This window comes from Vidua chalybeata, chromosome 14 (assembly GCF_026979565.1).
Source record: "Vidua chalybeata isolate OUT-0048 chromosome 14, bVidCha1 merged haplotype, whole genome shotgun sequence".
In the NCBI taxonomy this organism is placed as follows: Eukaryota; Metazoa; Chordata; class Aves; order Passeriformes; family Viduidae; genus Vidua; species Vidua chalybeata.
This window is the reverse complement of record NC_071543.1, coordinates 1,959,886-1,980,487: the sequence shown is the minus strand read 5'-3', so window position 1 is coordinate 1,980,487 and position 20,602 is coordinate 1,959,886. Positions and strand designations below refer to the sequence as shown.

Sequence of the window (20,602 nt, the reverse complement as noted above, 5' to 3'; positions counted from 1 at the left end):
CTGTCAGTGTAATCAGGGAGTGAAGCCCGAGTGATGCTCTGTGGAATTCTCCCGTGGATTTGCACCAAGAGGCTCATGTGTCAGTGTGGCTTTGGCCCTTCTGTTTACATTCTTGCTCGTGACTGCATCCTCAGTCTCTGTGCAGTATCTACATATCTGTTTATATGTGAGCAACATTCCTGTCCTCAGCAGACAACAAACCTTGTTTCTTTCTTGGCATCCACAACAAAATTAAACCCTCAAACAAACAAACAAACAAAAACCCCACAATGACAAGCCAACCAAACAAAAAACCTGCATTTTTAATGGGTATTATTAATGTGTCAGCTTTGCTGAACCTAACAAAGGGTTATTTAACATCCTTTTGTTTAACTGTAGTTGCAGAGTTACTGATCACAGTCACAGAGAGGACTCAGAATGCTTTGACCCAGGCCTGGTGGGCACATAATTAGGATCAGAAGCTGACTCAAAACCTGCCAAGGAACAAGAAACTCTTTTGTGCAGAGGTGAGGATCAGCAGGAAGGGTCAGGGGAGGAAAGAAGCTAAAATATCCACCCCTGGAAAGGTGAAGAGCACCGTGAGGTGCTCCCTGTGTTCCTTCCTGCCTCACACCAGAGTGCCGGGGGGATGACCAGCTCAGCCCATTCCTGTGGCACTGCGTGGCAGGTGCCAGGCTGGTGTCCTGCACACCAGCAGAAAGGATCCATTTATCCTGGAAATGACACTCAGTCTCTAGGGGAGAGGGCTGGGAAGAGCTGGAGAGCGAAGGATGGGTGAAGAGCTGATGAATTCATGCGGCAGCGGACGGAGGAGTTAAAAATCCTGATGCATCCTTCCTGTGGTTCAAACAAGCAAAGCAACACCCAATTATCCCAGAGAGTGCACAAAGGGAATGTCAGTGAGTGCAGCCATCTGCAGCAGGCTGATCTGGGAGCCCTGCAGCCACCTCTGCACCATTCCAGAGGTGGAATGTGCTGTTTCCTAGAGACTGGCAAAGAAACAGATACACTTCTGCTTGTAAGTCTCTGGCCACCTCCTGTTTCCATCATATATCTCTGGGGGGAATCTCATAGCAATTAGTTTCTAATTGCTTCAGTAGTCTACAACTGATTTGATGAGAAATGCCATGCAAATGTAATGGTTCTTGCACGTTTCACAGGAGCAGAAATTAATTGCATCATAATTTTAAAAACTCACGTTCTTTCCATTCCCCCTTCTTCCATCACATGATATTTTATATTGCAAAAAGGAAGGTCAAATACTACAAAGTCGTATTTTTGTTTCTCTAATCAGGCGCTCCGCTGCCGCTGCTCAGTGGCACAGATCCACCCTGATGTGCTCTGTGTTTATTGCCGAGCTGTAATTGGAGTGGTTGCTCCCCAGACCAGTGTGAGCCCTGCAATGCCTCTCCCAGGTGCTGTTTAGCTGGGCTAGGAAGGTTTTAACCTCCTGCCTTCTGGAATCCCGCCAGTAAATCAACTGCATCTTGGGATCATCTCCAAATGAAATTTGCTTGCCACGCAGCAGCGAGGAGACGTGATGGGAGTGTAAAACAGGACAATTTTTCACTGCAGAAATACTTGAACTCACTCCAGACAATTATGCAGCCTGCCATTTTACACATCATCTATTTCACTATTCCTGCATCAATTATTCCATTAACGTTGCTGCACACTAAGCTAGAACCTGTCACTGGTCCTGCAGATGTGGAAGGGATGAAATGCATTGCAAAAAAAGGCAAAAATAGGTATTTTCACGTGAAAGGCTTTGGGACATCCATTTCAGCAGCCTCTCAACATGTGCTATACAAAGTATTTTTATCTCCCAGCCTGTTAATTTCTACCCTAATATGGTTTAGCTCAGGACACAAAGCTGAATTTTCCACTACTCTGTTTGCCGACAGCTGAGTTGAAAAGAACTGTTAATTAGGAAAAAAAATATTAATAGCTTTATTCAAAGATTAACAGAAATTAGGGTGAAAACAAAACTCTTCTGATAGGGAGGGGATATGCATTTGCTGTAAATTCAGGATATCTCCCAAAACACAAAGAACAGGTTCAGAATTATAATTAAGGAAGAAAATTTAGCTCCCTGCAAGAACAGCTTGATAACAATTGTTACTTTCCTTTAGATTTCATGTAGCATTTGTTACAATTTAATTTTTAAAGGCTACCATTTTTAATTCCCATTAATCTCCAGAATTACAGTGTGATAAAGATCCTAGCAAACAGTGAAATGTAACGAGTCAGAATGCCTCTGGGGGCCTTTACAGAATATTTAAGGAATTGAGCAACAGCACTGATGTTTTGAGTGAGATGAAATGAAAACCAGTGTAAATTAGACACAGACCAGTTGCATCTTCCCATGTAATTCAAGAATTTGGCTGACTTGGATCCATCGTCTGTAAATGAATTTTTACTGCTGGAGGATGGGACATTTGTCCCTCAGCAGGTTTGGAGACGTGTTAGGAAGCATTACTTGGAGGTTGAATACTTCACACGGGTGTCTTTTTTCCATGAAGGTTGATAGCAGCAAGTAAAAATATCAACTCCTCAACATGTCCCTCGATGGGGAGGTGTGAAGGATTTTAGAGATGTACAAAACAGAGGGCCAGACCCTGTACCTGTGCCCAGGCCCCTCACATCCCAAAGGATTGGGGCACACACCCTGTACCTGTGTCTGCCCTGGGCTGGGAAGCCCAGGATGGCACAGAGGAGGCCAAAAACATTTGCCAAAGTGCCAAATAAGATGGAGGGAAAGCATTTATCCCGTTGCTTTCTTGATTTATTGTGTTTTGTTGTTTGTTTTTTATTTTTTATTGCCACTCTTGAAAAGAAGGTGACATAGGCCAAACAAGGCCAGGCTGTTGTGTCTTTTAGAGTGAGATTTGTGAGGGTTTTGTGACTCACTCAACCTAACCAACATATTCTGTCTTCCACAAGTGCCAAGGAGGATGAGGGTGTCCCTTAGGAAATGTGTCAGTGTGCTGCTGTGCCAGGAGAGACACAGCCAGTGCAAAATCTGCTCCTCCAAAGGAGTGCTGGAACCTGACTTGAACTGAAATGTCCCCGAACTGTCCTGATGCCCTGATAAAAACAGCAAGGCTGACTCTCATTTCTCCCCAGCACCTACTTTGGAAGGAAGTTACTGATGTCAGCAGGACGTGGGACAACCTCAAATAACCCCATTTCTCAGAGAGGCTGCCTCAGTGAGTAAAACACATCCACATCCACAGGGAAACGAAATCATATTTGATGTCGTTTCCTTTGTCACTCTGGGTGACTAGCGAAGACAAGAATTTTCTCTTGTGTCTCTTTACACCACATCACAGAGGATGTAGGAACAAATCCAGCTATTTTGTGTAATCTCCATTTCTCCAGACCTTTATTGGTGCTGGGATGCTGCCATGGCTGCGTGCTGGGCAGCAGTTGGGCAGAAGGGGTGGGTTAAAGACGGTGGGTTTACTCCTGGAAATGGAAATGCATGGATACAGCAGTTTTGTCCCAAACCACTCCATCCTGGCACGGGTTTGTGTTGTAAGCAGGGTGAGGATCTGTTTCCCAAGATCTCCTCATCACTGTCAGTGCCTCATTCAAGAGAGACCTGCACGAAGCTGAACAACAGCCTTCCCCTACTGTGAAACTGCACAACAGGATCAGCAACAGCTGTAGATTTTAGGGGTTTTTTTGAGTTGGAAATCCCATTAATGGATATTCCAGCCTCACCTTTACAGGCTCCCTGTGTCCTTACTTTCACGACTCCCATTTCTATTAATCCTGTTTGACCTTGGCCATGTGGTTGTGCTACTTCCAAAGTCTCTGCTGCTCTTCTGTCATCCAAAAGTACAGTTTCCTCTCAAGAGTGATGAGGGGATGCTGATTAGGATGCAGTTTTCTGAATTCCTAAGGGCAAGCTGTTCTGGGGCTATTTGTGTTGGCAATCTCTCCTTTCAAAGTCAATCTGTCACCCAGAATTCCTCGTTCTATGGTTTTCCAGTGGAGAAATGGTAATGTTTTATATATTGGTTTGCATGGCCGTGCTCTTTGTTCCCCCAAACTTCACAGCACGTTTATCCTCGGCGTAATACCCTCATGAATGCAAGAGCAAGTCTTTCTTCTGGTTAAAAAGAATCAACAGCCTGAATATCTCTTTCACAGTCTCCTCCATATGTATAGGGCATGGGGATAACAAACTAACCTTTCTCCCAGAGGCTAATTGGATTTCACACAGTTTGGAAGCACCACTAATTCATCAGAGATATTAAAATTCAGCTTTAACATTCCTACTGGGTAGCTTGCCTATTGACCTCCCTCCCTCCTGCTTTTTGTTCCATTCTGTTTCAAACCTACCCATTTCCAGTACTTAAATAAACAGGCACTGTGTGCTGCAGCCCCTTGAGAGCTGCATTTCTTCATGCATGAAGTCTTACAAGCTGCTGTGGACATACATGCATGAATGTTTCTTCTTCCACTTAAATAAGCATCACAAATGCTTATCCTAGAAATAATGCATATTGGTCAGGAGCTGGTGCCCCTACTCTGGTTCAGTTGCCTCATAAAGTGGGTGTAAGCATTCATGATCAACCTGCTGGAGTTATACAGCCTAATTAAGAGGATCTGCATTTTTCAGCAACAAAAAGCTGTAAAGATTCTTTCTGGCATCAAAGAAAACATTTGATCGTCTTGACTGGCCCAGAACTTTCTCTTCTGTAGGTGAGAAAGGAAGGAAAAAACCTCTACAGGAGAGTGGAGTTTGATTGTTTCAATCAAACTGTGTAGGTAGGGCCTGAATGGTCTCTGTGAACACAAGAAAAAGTTGAGATCTCTGAATAATGCATGAAGGAATGGAAAAATCTCTGTGTTTCTGTTGAGAGGTCACAGAGAAACCCAGAGGTGACTTTTCCTGCCCTTCACAGTGCCTCACAGGAGTGAGGGGACAGCGTGGCCATGGTCTGGCCGGGTCTCCACGTGGACATTTGGTGGCCCAGGGGGGCAGAGATGGAAGAAGAGGTGACAGAGGCCCCTTCCCTCACTGCTGGGTGGCTCAGAGAAGGGCTCCCCAAAGTGCAATTAAAATATCTGTGTGGCACGGGCTGGGCATGCAGGAGTGCTCTGGGTCCACTTTGGAATGTTAATATTTGTGGTTTTCCTGCTCCTCTTTTTATTGCTTATCAATTTTAAGCAGTATTATTTTCAGGAAAGCGGATAAGTAATTCTCTTTCTGTGAATGCAAATGTGGAATCTATTGAGTGGGTGTGTGCGTACTTTAAAGAAATAATTGAATCCAAACATCTCTTATTTTGAAATGCAGGAAACCAGAATCTAATAAAATGTAAATCAATTCAGTGTCTGCTTTGGGGCTTGCAGTCCTCAGACTGTTAAAAAGAAAAATGCATTAAGTGCTGTGCGTTCCAATACCAACATCTTTATTTTCCATTGCATTGCCTTAACCCTTCAGTCTTCTGAAATCTTTTTCTTTGTGGGTGTGTGGCGAAGAGCTTACTGCCCATGTTCATCAATTCCCATATCCCTCCTGAATCTTTCTGTGGGTCAGTCTGAGCGTGTTTGGTTTCTGGGCTGTGCTTTGCTGATTGCAGACACCCAAGTGACACATCATAAAGCACAATTTTCTTTGTGGTTTGGGACTTTGGCTCCTCAGACCTGAAACAAACAGGTCACTGCCAGCCTGACTTGGAGTACAGCTGATGGAGTGTAAATAAACCCCTGAGATTGCTGGTGTGAGTTAAAACAGAGTTTAAAGAGGTTTTAGTGACATTTTCAGCTCAGTTAACTCTTGCTGCCTGTCTGGCTGCTGGTCTGACTTGCTCAGCTTGGTGCTGAGAGAGAAAGGACAGGAGCAGGCATCTAAAGCACATTAATTGCATTTATCTGATGATTGGACGTGCTCAATTTTACAGCACTTATCCAAGCAGCCTAGAAAAGAAGACTGTGCCTTAATTCAGCTCTGCTCTTACAGGCGGTGGTCTTTTTGGTCCTTTTTTGGCTTTTTCTGTAGACAGTTTTCCCCCTGTTCTGGCCTTTGGAAGCCTACAAGCTGAAGAACTGTGATGATTTAAAGAAAGCAAGTGGAGATCTGTTTTCTTTGAACATAACCATTAGATTTGCAGAAACTTAGGGACTTTGAAGCTACTTATGTACTTATCACTTTTCTGCTGCCTAAATTCCTAAATGGGAGATGCCAGAGAGGATGGTTTACAAAATCATTGTGACTGAGGGAGAGAGCTGAAAATAAGAACACTTTCTGACTGAAAAGGACATTTCTCTGAAGGGTGAAAGGACAGTTCTGTTCACCCTCTGTCACTGCTGTGCCCACGTTTGTCCTGGAGTGACAGAGGGACACTGAGGGACAGTGAGGGACAGTGAGGGACAGTGTCCATCAGCTGTGAGGGACAGCGAGGGGCAAAAGGAGCTGGGAAATCCCAACCCTTCAAAGCACCCCAGGCTCTGCCCTGCTGGGTAATTCAGGCTAAGGCTGAAGTCCTCAAACTTTTTATTTCTAATTCTTTTTAATTGTTTTATTTATTAATAAATTACCATTTCTAAGTAGTGCTGCTGCCTCCTGGAGGAAGCTGGGAACAGCCAGTTACTCCGAGCTGTGCCAGGGTAGATCCTGTGGTTTTACTGCTCCTTTTCCAGGTGAACTCAGAATTTCTGCCTGTGCCAGCGCAGGCATTTCAGCAAACTGTGAGCTCACATCCAGGGATGTGTGTGAGGCAAGCTCCATTTTGTCAAAATCCTGAAAAATGCTTAGTTCTACAAGTGCTGTATTAAAATGAGGCAGGGGCTCAGCAGCTCTCACAAGGCTGCAGCTTTTCCTCTCTGCAATTAAAATTGCTGCAGCAGACACTGATGGACTGTCACTGCAGAAATCCCAGCTAGGCTGTCCTCTCAGGGAAGCTTTTTCTCATATAAGCAGAGAAGGATTTCATTTAACAAGGAAAACCTAAGGAATTGCAAACTAATCTCTACAACCTTCCATTTCTTCCATAATGTATATTATAAGGGTTTTTAAAGATCAGACCTTGGCACAAAGAAAAATGCTACCCTCAGATCTATTAGAAATAATGACTTTGTAAGAAATAAATTTGTGCCTCATCAACTGGGGTGTGAAGATATGATTTCCTTCCTTGGAATTGCTTAAGCTACAGGAATTGGAGAGTAAACATTTCATACAGTATGATCCTTTCCCAAGTCAATATTGTCCTTTCAATCCTGAATTTCAAATTCAATATTATCCTCCCTTAAACAAAGGCATGCTTGGAAATCAATGCTATTTATCTTGTCTACTGTAGCCATAAACACAGTTTAATTTTTGTTATAGATGAAAAATGCTTGTAGACTGAAAACTGCAGAAAGACAAATTCTTCCTATTTTGCTGGTTCCTGGTGTCATTGCTGAGGCTGCATCACAACAGCCACCAACAAAATCACCATTTTCAAGTGGCAGCATTGCTCCTTGCACTCTGGCTACTATTGGGTTTTGTCTTGTGCTTTAATAAATTTATAAACAAAAGCAAACCACAGCATTTAAAAAAAAATATTTTCAGGTTATCATCTGGGGTAAATTTTTTGTTGCTATGATCCTTCTTTCAGGGTTTCTTTTTTTTTTTTTTTTTTTTTTTCCATGGTGTTCCAGGTGAATTATTGGATATAATTAGAGTGATAGATCAGACTAAGCTAAAGCAGAAAATATTCTTTTAAAAAGTCCACACTGCTTGGGGAGAGACTCGTATTACATTTATTTACCTATCTATCTATCGATCTATCTATCTATCTATCTATCTATCTATTTATTTATTTATTTATTTTAATGGAGAAAACATCAGAAAAAAGACCTCAGAAGAATGGGGAGAATGTTATTTGGGAGCCACTAAAAGCCTCGACAACATTGCTACAGGTAGAGGTTTGGCCTTGCCTGTCAAGAACAGCCTTTAAACATTCCATATTGGTTAATGGGGTCTCAATCCAGGTATCCCAGCATGGCCCCCACTGCCCAGCTTCATGTCCTTCAGGGATGAGCTTTATCCTGGTGAGTTTCTTCTTTCCATGCACCCCTCAGACAAGCTGGCTCTCAGATCCGGCAGAGAAGTCCCATGTTTTCCCAAAGAAAGTTTACTCCAGTGACATCCTGCGGGCAGGAACCCATCTGGGACGTGTTTCAGGGACTCAGAGCAGTGATCAAGGACTGGGGTTGAATAAACAAAAGGTAAATAGAAAATACCACACACATGGTGAACATAAGCAGCAGAGCATCAGGCCCCCTAGGACAGGAGCCCAGTTATTTTCTGAATTTTGCAATGTTTTGCACTGTTTAAGGAGAGGGGGGTTGGGTTTTGGTTGTCCTTTCTACTGTGCTGTGGTGAGCTCTTCGCAGTAGAAGTTACAACAGGAACCCAAAAAGGAACAAATAAGGCAAAGACAGAAGTGATTGTTTCCTGAATATTCGGAGTAGATTCTTGAATTCTCTGCCAGCCTCCAGTGCTCAGCCAGCTGTTCATAAAATACACAACTGCTCTCTGGAGGGACAGGCGTGCAGAAAAGTGAATTGCAAGTATCTCTGTTTGAAATGCAGTCAGGTTCCTGTCCTTGGACACTCTGGGACTTCTCCACCGTGGTTGGACCCTTGGATCTGAAGATTCTCTTGATTGCCTGGACTTTCTTTTTGCTTGGGGTGGTTGTGGGCAGTCGAGGACAAAATCCACACTTGACCTGGAGACATCAAAAGCAGACAAAAAGCATCTGTGGGTTCTTTCTGATTTCATGCAAAAGGCTGGGAGATTTTTGAAGCCTTTGGATCCAAGTTTAGATCACAAATTTAACTGCACAGTGGAGCAGAGCAACCCACGGGTCTTTTCAGAGGCACAAGTGTAGTACTTAGCATTCAGATGGGAACTCGTGTGCTGAGCCAAACCCAATTATTTGCAAATGAACCGGTGCCACACATCCTCAGGGGGAGGGCTGTAATACCAAGTGCTGGTTTGAAATGTCATCTTTTCTTTGGGAGAATTCTCTACAGATGAAATTAGCTATTTTTAATCTAATTTTAGACAATCAGAAATAGGAATTCACTGGAGTTAGGAGAGAAAATTCTAACTCTGATCATCAAGGCCTTGGCAGATTTCAGCCTGCTCCATTTTAAAAGTCATGACAATGTGAAAAACAGGCTTTTCTCTACGGTTTGGCATTGTAACCAGTGCTGGCACTCATGGGCAGTGCTTTAATTATACATTATACTAACCAGTGTGAAATACTGAGCCTTATTAAGATAGCCAAAAGCCTTCTTTAGAGTTGATTTATTAGAGCTTGAAATTAACTTTTCACAGTCCAGCTCCAAGAGATCAGCAGATAGAGAAGTTCAGCTCTGCCTCCAGCGAGCTGCCCGTGGTTATCTCCAGTGCTCTCTCCCGTCCCTCCCAGTGCCCAGCCATGGTGGAACACTGGTCAGCAGCAGCAGCTCTCAGCCTCTGCCTCCATTACAAACACCAGCGCTGAGCCTGTGCCTGCTTGGAATGGTTTCCTGGGAAAGTGGAGCTTTAGGAAGCCACCCTGGGCTCTGCTGGGTGCTCGGGGGTGTGGCTGCCCCGGGCTGGCTCTGCTGGAGCTGTTCCACGCTGAGGTGATTGCAGACGGGCACTTTTGCTGCTCCTGACACAATATTTGTTCAGCATATATCTGGGATATCAGGATATTGTTAGGAATTGTTAAAGCAAGTCCATCATCTGCAGATCTCTGCCAGCTGAATATGGAGAGGAGCTCCCAGCCTGATGGGATTTTAAATTTTTCTCTCATCAACCTGAAAGCATTTTCACATTTCCAAACTCCCAAGTATCAGTTCTCTGATTAAATCTGTGGATCGGGGGCTCCCACATCTTGTGCTTTATTTCTGTTTGATGCTGCAAGGCAAGGCAGAGTTTGGAGCTCCAGGTGCTGCAAGATAAAACTTCCTCCTATTGAGGATGGCAAAAATGGGGAGCAAGGCACTCAGGGAGGGAGAGGCTGGCACAACACCTGCAGTAAATCTGGATTTAAATGGTGCTGGGGTGAGAATGTTGTCCTGTCGTGCTTTGGGTCTGTCCCAATAGCACAGATAAACATTTTGGCTTTAAAATTTGTCACCAGGATTGCTCAGGAGGAGTCACAGCTCTACATCTGTGCTTATACCCAGTGATTCTCTGAGGTTTTAGGCTCTGTGGGTACCAAGACACCCCCCAGCACAGGCAGTGGTGTCACAGCCCTGCCAGTGTGGCACGGGGGCACCTCTGCTCTTATTTCAGATGTAGCTGTGTCATTCCTTGAGGTGACTGATGTATCCTGTCAGCTGGGTGGGAAATGCCAAACCTCCAAGAACTTGCAAGGGATTTGTTTGGGGTTTTTATCTCTGGTTTTGGGTTTTTTTTTTTAATGATTCTGTCAGGCTTGACCTGCCCTGGGCAGTTGTGTGATGAGCACCAGCCCTAGGGAAAGCAGGACCACATTAATGTGGGGTGGGGGGACAGCAGAGCGGCAGAGCCCCCTTCTGCTTCACCAAAGCTGAGCCCATCAGAACGCTGCCAATTAACAATAAAATGAATGACTTTGCTCTCTCTGTAGGTGACCTGTCTCCACGATTTCTTTGGGGATGATGATGTGTTTATCGCCTGTGGTCCAGAAAAGTTCCGCTATGCACAGGATGACTTTTCCCTGGATGAAAGCGGTAACATCAAACACACACTGCGCTTTTATTTCATTCTCATCCCCTTGCTCCTATCTGATCATAATGCTGCATGCTTTTGTTCTGGTTTTTTAAGACCCAGTACATGGAATTTAACATCCTTTTGGGATACTTATCCAGTCAGCAGTATTATAATCAGGCAAATACTGACTGAGGTATAGTCAGAATAAATTAATTCCTACAGCATTTTGACATTTACTGCAAAATCTGGGAGTGTTTATGCTTTCAACTTTCTCCAGTCACATTCAGATAGATGCATTTTTCTTGAGAACTAATCATCCTTATGTAGACACATGCATATTAAAAATGGAAACAAGCAACAGTTGAAATAAAAGATCACATTTCCACTGCTTACTTCTGCTGATTCAAAAAGCAGAGCAATAATTCCCTTTTGGGGGCATGACTGGGACAGCACTGTTATTTTTCCTTGTCACCACTGCCAGCAGAAGTCTGTAATAATGGGAGTCTCTGTGATCAATTACACCATGAAATCTTTGATTTTACAGAATATACAGAGCTTGCTTGTAGGACTTACCACCCACCCCACCTGGCAACTGTATCCACCTGTCTGCAGGTGCCAGTGAGTGCAGCAAGAGGAAATTCATGTCATTTTAACCATTTAAACTAAAAAAATGTGGTCTCCAAACATCTAGGCACACTTCCCACAGCTCTAGGTGGGCTGTGTAAGGAAGACAAGCCCCATCCTGTCCTATATGCTGCAAACTGGCTCTGTTTTGAGGACCAAAGAGGATTTTTGCTGGATGCCAGGAAGCCAAGCAGCCTCTAATCTCCAAACACCAAGTTTTTTATTACTCCTTTGCAAGCCTGATTTTATTTTAGTGCTGCTACTTCTGACCTGTGTACTCCAGATGAACCCATTTGATGGTCTTGGGGTAATTCAAAGGAAGTTTCCAAGGTTCAGCTGAGACTTTGCAGGCAGAGAATAAAACCTGTGTCAGGCTGGGGAAGTGATCTGTAAGCTGAGCTTCACGTTGTTTTTCACCACTCAGCAGTTGAGTCAGCCCCACAGGGAGCTCCACGCTGGAAAACAGCTTGGATGCAGTCCTGGCAGAACAACTGCATGGAAAGCCCAGCTCTCTGCCTTCACTCCTGGGCACTGCTCACTTCTCCAGCTTGGATTTCTCTGGCAGGAAGAAGCCAAGTTTGCTGTTGGGAAGGCAGTGAGCTGCTCCGGAGGTGTTTCAGGGGAGCCTGGCAGCTCTCAGGGAGCAGATGAGGAGCCTCAGCAGTGTTTCCCCACTGTACACCCATCACCCTTCCTCGTTCCGAGGCAGATGCTGCCAGCAGAGCTGCAAATCCTGAGGTTTTGCAGATGAGTGTCACTTAATAAAATCTCCTCTGTCATGGGCAAATTTCCCTTGCCTGTTTGGATGACACACACCAGGATTGCTGGTTATTATGTTCACTCTGGCAGGACGTCAGGAAACAAAAAGAGAAACAGCACAAGAGAGGATTATGTCATCTTTTTCCTCCTGGCTGCCCACCACAGCTTCCACCCTCTAATCCTGCTGCTGAGCACCTCCCAGATGACATTGCTCTGTCCCTGTTGTACCCACTGGTTTCAGCATGGTGGAAATGTCACACTTGGGTGACATTTCGAGGCCTTTTCACACCAACCTCAGCACAGCCAGGTTTCTACCTCCTGCAAAAGTTCAGGGATTGCCTCTGGTGTACTGACACTTGCCAAGGGCTGAGCTGGAGGAATTCCTCAGAGTCAGCCTTTCTGTGCTGGAAAATGCAAAGCCAGGTTTCCTTCCAAGGAATTACTCCCCTGGGAAGAACATAAATTTGGAAGCTCTTGCAAAGACCTAACATGAAGTATTTTTAGTTTTGGGGGGTTTTTTTTGGTAAGTAATTCAGGTGACTAAACACAGCTGCCTGACACCCTTTGAGTCTCCCCACAACATCAGTACTGCTCTTCGTATATAAAAAATTGGAGCTATATTGGGGCTGGACCTCTACAAGCCTTTCTGTGACATCAACTGTGAGAATTCAAGTATTTTTGAAGGAAAAAAACCCACAACTTTTTCTACCCCTGATTTACCATTTCCAAAATTGATTTAGCAGGAGAGAAAATAAGCTGACTGAAGGTTTAATTCTTGCCATGCAGCATCCTTGGAGCACAAGGCCTCCTCTCCTGACATTCTTTTGCTGCATGGCCCAACAGCAAAACTCTCTCTCCAACCACCCAGAAGGAGCAGAGATGGAGCCTTGGCTGGCTGAGAATGAGGAAAGCCTGGGGAAAAATTTAAGGCAATTACATTTTGGTAGATACACTGATATATAATTAAATAACACATACATTTAGGTCAGACAGTTTGCTTTTGGTTGACCAATTATTTATCTGCTCTGTGCTGCCTTAATTCCTTTGGGGACCCCATCCCAGGGGCTCCTCAGTGTGGAGCACGTGAGGCTGAGCTGAACTTTTCCATAAAAAACTGCCTGCATGTGGAACACGTAATTCACATCTGGAAAAAGGACACATTTTTCACATCTTGGTGAGGACAAGCTGTTGGAGAAGATGAGGTGGAACCAGCTAACATTTGACAAAAGGAAATCCCTTTTTTATTGCCTTCTTTTTAACTGGGTTAAGTTAATAACTTGAGGGGTGGAAAGTTCTTTTTTTTTCTGTTAGCTCTCAATGTAAATAAAGCCTTGTTCTGAAGATCAGGCATGCCTGAAATCCTGGACACGTGGAGCTTTGTTAGCATTTCAGTTCCCCTCTGCAGGACTCTGTAGATCATGTTTACATTTTCCACTCTTCCTGGCCTATTTATTTTTTAAGAAAGCACAGTTGGGGTCCTCATCTGCTCATGTCTTCCAGTACATAAATCTGCTGGGCTTGTTTATACAAACCTTGCTGAAAGGGTCGAGTGGCCAGAACGGAGGATGTGTTTTTTAAAACCATTTTGTCTCCTTTGCTTTGTGCATCTGAAAAGTTGCAGCTTGTTGAGGACAGAAGAGGCTGGTTCCAGCTGGGTGAAAGCCTCCTGGGGCAGCTGCCCCATCTGCCACTTGGAGACTTTATTTATAGCACACCATAAGCTGCTTGCTGGCTTTCTGCACCTGCAGAAAGGGCTCTCATCATTCCTGGTACTGGTTACAGCAAATTAACTGGATTTTCTTGGCCTGAATGTTCCCTCAGTCAGTGTTGGCCATTTTCATCGTGCTCATGAGAGCCCAGGGAAGGGGAAGGGCAGAAAATGTTTGGTAGGACACAGGTAGGAGCCAGCCTGACACTCAGAGAGTCTCAGCACCTCCTCTAGAGGAGCAGAGCTGCTCTCTTTGCCCTGCCCTTGGTGTTCTCCTTTCAGCCCTGGAGAACAAGGGGTGATACCGGCTTTTTTGGTGTTTCCTGCATCTCTCTGGGGACCAGGCACTGAGCTGGCATGGCCGTTTCACACCAGGGAGCAGCAGGGCCATAACCAGGTGGGTTTGTGTTTCCCCAGAGTGCCGGGTGATGAAGGGGAGCCCAGCAGGTGCCACGGGCAGCAAATCCTCCCCCACCCCTCAGAAGAGCTCGGCCAAGAGCCCCGCGCCCATGCGCCGCAGCAAGTCCCCGGCCGATTCAGGTAACCACCAAGATGGTGAGTGATTGTTTCTTGGTGTCTGGCTTTCACTGTGCTCGGGGGAAAGGCACAACCTCCCTGTGTTTGCAAAGGAAACTCGGGTGTCTTTTGGAAACGAGAAGCTACAGGGGTGCTTAATGAAGATTGGGAAGGAATCTCCTGGTTGGTGAAGCGCGGTTGTGGTTTGAGGTTGTTCCAGCCACAGTCTCACAGCCTCCCTCCCCAGAAATATCTTAAAAGAACTTTCTATTCCCCAGGCAGGAAATCAAGGCCCACAGTGCTCCCGGATGATCCCTGCAGATACAGAGTGATTAAGGGTAACCTCCTGTGCAAAGCAAACGGTGATTATTGCCCAGGTCAGGAGTGGCTCCTCGCAGTCACTATTTAAAGGAGACCAGTGACCTTGCAATTGCAGAACTGCTGATGGGTTTATTGATGTGACACTGAGACACTCATTCAGTAATGGAAGAGAGGGAAAATGGGAATCTTAATTTGCTGCAGCAGCTTGCACCATTTGAAATGCCTCCCTCCTCCTTCAGCAGCACCTGGGTTGGCAGCACACGTGGAGAGCTGCAGGGCTGTCAGTCCAAGGCTGGGCTGCATGCTGCAGTAATTCTGGTAATTGGTAGTTCTTAGAGTCATGGAGAGTTTCTGGGGTTATGATTGATCTCTCACCTGCCTGCCTGTTCTGTTCCAAAAGAGAACCAGACATGGCCTCTCATTGAAATGGCCAAATCATCATTAAACATGTCAGAGTTCCAGGAGAGCTTCACAGCTTGAGTTCAGGTGTCCCACAGCATCCACGCAGGTGATATAAACCAGAAATTCCTTTTCACCATCATGCTAACATGCTGCATGTTGCATGGCAACATCACACAACAGCTGACCATCAGTAGAAATGGCATTATTAGACAGAAAATTCTCTTGGCAGTAGTCAGAAGGATTTCCCCCAGGAAGCAGTTAATTTGTTTAGGGTGTGTGGGTGTTCTTCAGCTACCTAAAGAGACAGTGTGAGATTGGTTGGCAAATGCCAGGACTCTGAATTAAAAAAAAAAAAAAAAAATTTCTCTCTAAGTGATTTTGGATTCATAAAGTTTTTCTTCAAGATTCCATTGTTGGCTACTCTCAAATCAGGCTTGCCACAATTTAACCACTTCCACAATCCCAAATGCCTGCTGAAGCTGTGTAGGCACATTGAAGGCACCATGGGGAACGTGATGTTGGTTTACAAAAACCCAGAAGTGACACTCAGTGATGGGGGAGTCAGCTCATGCATGAGCAGCTTTAAACCTTCTCCACAAGCATCAGGTGCTGATTCCCACCAGAACCAGAGTTTACTGCATGAGCACAGAGTTTAATGTGAAATGGCAATTACTGTGTGCCTGATTTTAACTGACTGAGCGACTCCAGGCCCAGGATGGTGACTCATCTGATGAGCTTTAATGAACACACTTAGCAGAGCTTTTCAGGGGGAGATTAAAACAACCAGAAAGGCTGAACAATAACCAGTTCCTGGAGTTAAAGTCAGTAATGAAGAGCAAATCAGGTTTCTTTAATCTGTCCAGACAAGAGTCTTTCGTGCTTTCCTGTAATTTCAATAAAGGAAAAAATGCCACTTGTCCTGCTTAATGAGAATAAAAAAGACTGAGCTCTTTTAGTACTGAAAAATAGAAGACTCTTGTTTTCTCAGGACAGAGAGGAAAAAAAATACCATTTTGTATTCTTGTATTGAATTGGTAATAAATTAAGTGGATTTACACATCTTTTAAGAATCAATATTTACATTTAGATGAGATTTGCAGTTATCATATTCAAAAAGCAAAGAAAGCTGAATGAAGTCTGATTAATAAAAGATGATCTGACCTATTTTTTCCCCCCAGAATCTCACCCATTTAATGCGTGAAACTATTTAAAAGCAGTTTTACTTCAAATATATGCAATATTTCTGCTGTGTGTTTGCTCTCCTACCCACTTGTACCTTTTGTCTTTGTTGTCTTTCGCTCTGCTGTGGTTGTCATGCGGAAACTCACGGGTGTTTCCTTGGTTTTCTGTTGTTTCTGTTCTTTCCAGTTCTTTTCTGTGTAGGTTTCTGTATCCTTTTTCCCACCAAGGGCTCCAAGGCCATTGTGACATATCTGGGCACTGATGTCTGTGCAGGTTTGGAGGGAAATCTTTGGGTGAGAGGAATCTGAACCCACCTCACAGTGAAGCGTCAGGGCCTCACTGGGAAAAGCTCAATCCCTTTAGGCAGCCAGAGCCCTTCAGCTCCCAGGATATCCAAAAAAGTGAGGTGGCAAATCCACAGAAGCAATTTAAACATTGTTTTCTTGGCACGGTGCTTTCCTTTTACCATGCAGTTGTTTAAATGAATGAATGAAAATTAAATGAATGAATGCAGAACAAAGAAGTGCCTCCTTGCTCTAAGGAGATGGGAACTCACCCCAATCCTTGTATTCCCAAGGGAAATCCTTCCTCCTTTCCCTCACTAACAGCCAACCCATATCTGTACTTCCTAAGCAATGCCAGTGGATTTCTGGCAAAATTGGAGTTACAAAGCTTCTATGCATTTCTAACCTCATTTTTTTTCTTCCTAGGGAGTCAGCTTTGCTAAAAGACACAGCTTAGAGCAGTGAAATCCATACTGAACCACACCTGCAGGGCACCAGCCAATTCCTTCTCCTAACATGGCAGAGGAAAACTGGGCATAAGGAGAGGAGCCTCTGTGCTTCTGCTCTGATCCATGAGATTTAAATGGAGTAGGGTCAGCATGAAGTTTGGCAAAATTTCTTTAACAGACTGCTCCAATAAGGTGTCAGGCTAAGCAAAAGCCAGAGCTAAATCTCAGGGGAGAAATACAGGAGAGAAAATAATGATGTCATTTGGCATTCTTTCTTTGTTATAAAAACTTGAATTTATCTTACACTACCTGACATGTCCAACAAGGGTTCAGTTGTATAAAAGCATGTGCTGTGGTGGGAGAGCTTATGATTATTAAAACCAGCACAGAGTCAAAGGTACCTGAACTGAAATTTGGAAATGCCTTTGCCTTGATTTGGCTTGGGGAAAATATGAGCAGGGCTCTGAGGCTGCTGCAGGACTTTAATGTCTTAGTCCACTAATGGACAGAGGGACAAAAGCACATTCAGCAGGCAGCAGCAATTAGCAGACAGACCCAGAGTGTCCGTCTGTCCTGCTGCAGGGCTGCTCCCAGGGGTCATTATGGATGAGCCTGTCCAAAGGCAGCAGATGTCTGGGGAAAGCCATGATGCCTCAGCTTTTATGTTTTTCAGATTCTGTGCTGCTTTAGTGTGTGGGTCTGAGCTTCATATTTGGGGATGGTGAGCTCTCTGCACAGAGCAGGGAGACAAAACAATTCCTTCTCCAGCTGGGGACCAAGGACAAATGATCCAAAGCTCAGGCTCAGGAGCACAAACACCGTGGGCTGGAGAGAGAAAAACAAGCAGGATGGGACTGCATGGGCTGGAGCTGGAATTGGACAATGAACTGCAAGGTGCAAATGGAGCAGAACTGATCAAAGTGAGAGACCCCGTGACCTGTGGGGCATTTTGGGACCATTTTGGTTCATTTTGGGTGCAGCCTTGCAGGGTGGATCCATTGAGGAGATCCTTTCAATAAATCCCTACTTTATTCTTTAGCTCTGTCCAGCCTCTGTTGTAGGTCAGCCACATCGGGCAGAGCAGCTTGTCCCCTGCTTGTCCCCTGCTTGTCCCCTGCTTGTCCCCTGCTTGTCCTGCTTGCTGTCAGCCCACAGGGCACACCCAGGAGAGATCCCCTCACCAAACATGGGGGGAAAAGGGTGCCAGCACTGCAGAGCTGAGTGCCTGGAAGTTTGGAGGTGCCTGAGCAAAGGATGCCTGTGCAATGTGAGTTCTTCCATTCCTGAGGGTTTATTTTTCTGTCCTGAACGGCAGGATGGCTCGTGCTCTCTGAACAAGCTGCTGTTTCTACATTTACTTCCTGCTGTCTTGTTCTGCTTGTTCCCTTTCTTTATTTTCTTGGTGGCACTTCAAACCCTGACCTGGAGACAAAACTATCCTTGAATTTCATGCTCCTTCCTCTCACTCTTGTGGTGTACGGGCTTCTCAGACTGGGATCTCGTTTGCAGAGTCCTCAGAACCCCAGTCAAGCACAGGTTATTTACCTTATTTAACAAATTAGGAGAAACAGATATCTCCACACATTTTGAGCACTCACTGTGAGCCTTGGGCCCTGCTTTTCTCATTTCTGTTTGTGGACAGAAATGTGAGTTCAGAAGATGGATCTCACTAACCTCATTTGCAGCTCTTGGTGCTTATCACCACTGGGAATTCGGATCCAGAGCCCAGGCCCCCCCAGCAGACCTAAGCAACACTCAGGGAACTGCTCCATGTGAGAAACCTGCCTAAAAGGGGTCTCAAAAAAGGCTGGGGAGGGACTTTTGACAAGGACATAGAGTGATAGGAGAAAGGGAGAATGGATTTCAGCTAAAGGAGGGCAGGTTTAGGTCTTAACAAGAAATTCTTTGCTGTGGGGGTGCCAGAGCAGCTGTGGCTGCCCCTGGATCCCTGGAAGTGCCCAAGGACAGGGTGGACAGAGCTTGGAGCAGCCTGGGATGGTGGAAGGTGTCCCTGCCATGGCAGGGTTGGGATGGGATGAGCTTTAAGATCCCTTCCAACCCAAACCATTCTGTGATTCTGAAATATCTGTGGGGGAAGCAGACAGAGAATTCAGTTTACCTGGATCTCTCATCTCAAACATGACAGGAATATTCTCCATCCTCCCTCTCATGTGCTGGACAAGCCTGATTTCTCTCCTGAGTACAAACTGCCTCATGCACAGGGGGAGGTGAGGATCCTGTGGAAAAAGGTGCACGTGCTCCTGCAATTAAAGGCTATGACATCTGCACTTTAAGGTAAATTGATGTTGCAGAGCAAATACAATGCCATGAATAAGCCATCATGCACAAAGAATAAAATGGTGGAAAAAACCCAAAGAATCAAAATGAAAGCTGGTTCTAAAGAACAGTTCCTAATAGCTGAGTGTAGGTGAGATCCTGAGCTACCCTAAATCATCAGCAGATTTTAGTGGAGCAGCAGTGTTTTGCACCACCTGGGACATGCTCTTTGCCTCCTGTTATTTTCTTGCATTTCAGTTCAAAGGAAATGCAGGCAAGTTTGCTTATGAACACTATTCTTCATTAGCAGGCAGAGAAAATTAAACTGGGCTTCTTCATTGTTGCTCCTGCTGCAAAATTCTGCTGTATTTGTAATGATATCCACCCGTCTTGTTCCATTTCTGATTTGGATGTCACATCTGGTTTTTTGTTGATGCTCATAAAATATTTACATGCCTGCTGTAGCACTTAAAACTCTCATTGTATTAGGGAATTTCTGTCCTGCCCTGCAGCAATTACATCCATTTTGCTGCACACTGGCTCTGCTGCTGTTCCAGTCTTGTTTGTGGAAAGGAAATTGGTGCTTCTTGCAGAGTTGTTAGGTGGCATTCTTCAGCTTGGGAAGGTTTGGTGACAATTGGAGATAAAGAAAGAGGTATTTTAGAAATTGGAAATGGATTCTGGCTAATGGAGATGATATCAGTCCTCTTGTTCCCCACATTTTCTTTAATAGGAAACACAAATTCACTCAGTGAAATAAAACATAAAAGAGATCCAAGTTCTTTTTTACTGAATTGCCTTCATTATTTGGCATATAGTTAGAGAATCTTACTTTTTTTCCCACCAGCCTGGAGGGCAGCTCATTTTGTAGAGTGGCTCAGCTCAGTGCAGGGGCCAGCAGGAAACAGCTCCTGCCTTTCCAGAACAGGTTTTTTCCCCCTATCAATAAAGAATGGTTTGAGTGAGATAGGGAGGTGAAGTGTCACTCTGTTCCCCAATTATCTACAAATCGTTATTTCTACCACCTTTTAAAAATATCCATTTCCTCAGTGAGGTGCATTTGTAATAGGAGAAAAGCTGTGTGTGATGAATCACCTCCTCTTCCAACAGAGGGGGAAGTGCATGGAAATGATGGATGTGAAGGCAGAGGAGCCACATCACCATGAATTTGTTGCTTTAAGGTGCTGGCAGCTCCTCCTTTGTCCCGGGGCTTTGAGCTTTGGGCTTTGTTCACACCTGTCTGACCTCTCTGCCTTTGCTGCAAACCTGAGCTACCCCCGTGCCTCACAAGGAGGTAACAGAGAAGAGGAGTGAGGCTTTCTTAGGCACTAAAGCAAGAGCTGTGCTGTTTTTGCTCTTAAAAATACAACATTCAAACATTTTACTC

General features: G+C 44.8%; 1 protein-coding gene across 4 annotated transcripts in view; it reads left to right on the top strand.

Annotated features, from left to right (window-relative positions):
- The window catches only part of DCX (doublecortin), a 63,544-nt gene that overhangs the window by 39,613 nt on the left and 3,329 nt on the right, over positions 1 to 20,602 (top strand). For 2 of the 4 annotated variants that reach the window (XM_053955753.1, XM_053955751.1), the window contains exons 3-4: positions 10,611 to 10,713; positions 14,202 to 14,324. In XM_053955753.1, the coding sequence (XP_053811728.1) occupies positions 10,611 to 10,713; positions 14,202 to 14,324 (226 nt within the window). Of the gene's footprint in view, positions 1 to 10,610; positions 10,714 to 14,201; positions 14,340 to 20,602 lie in introns of all 4 variants that reach the window. The other 2 variants (XM_053955749.1, XM_053955750.1) reach the window with 1 other exon arrangement.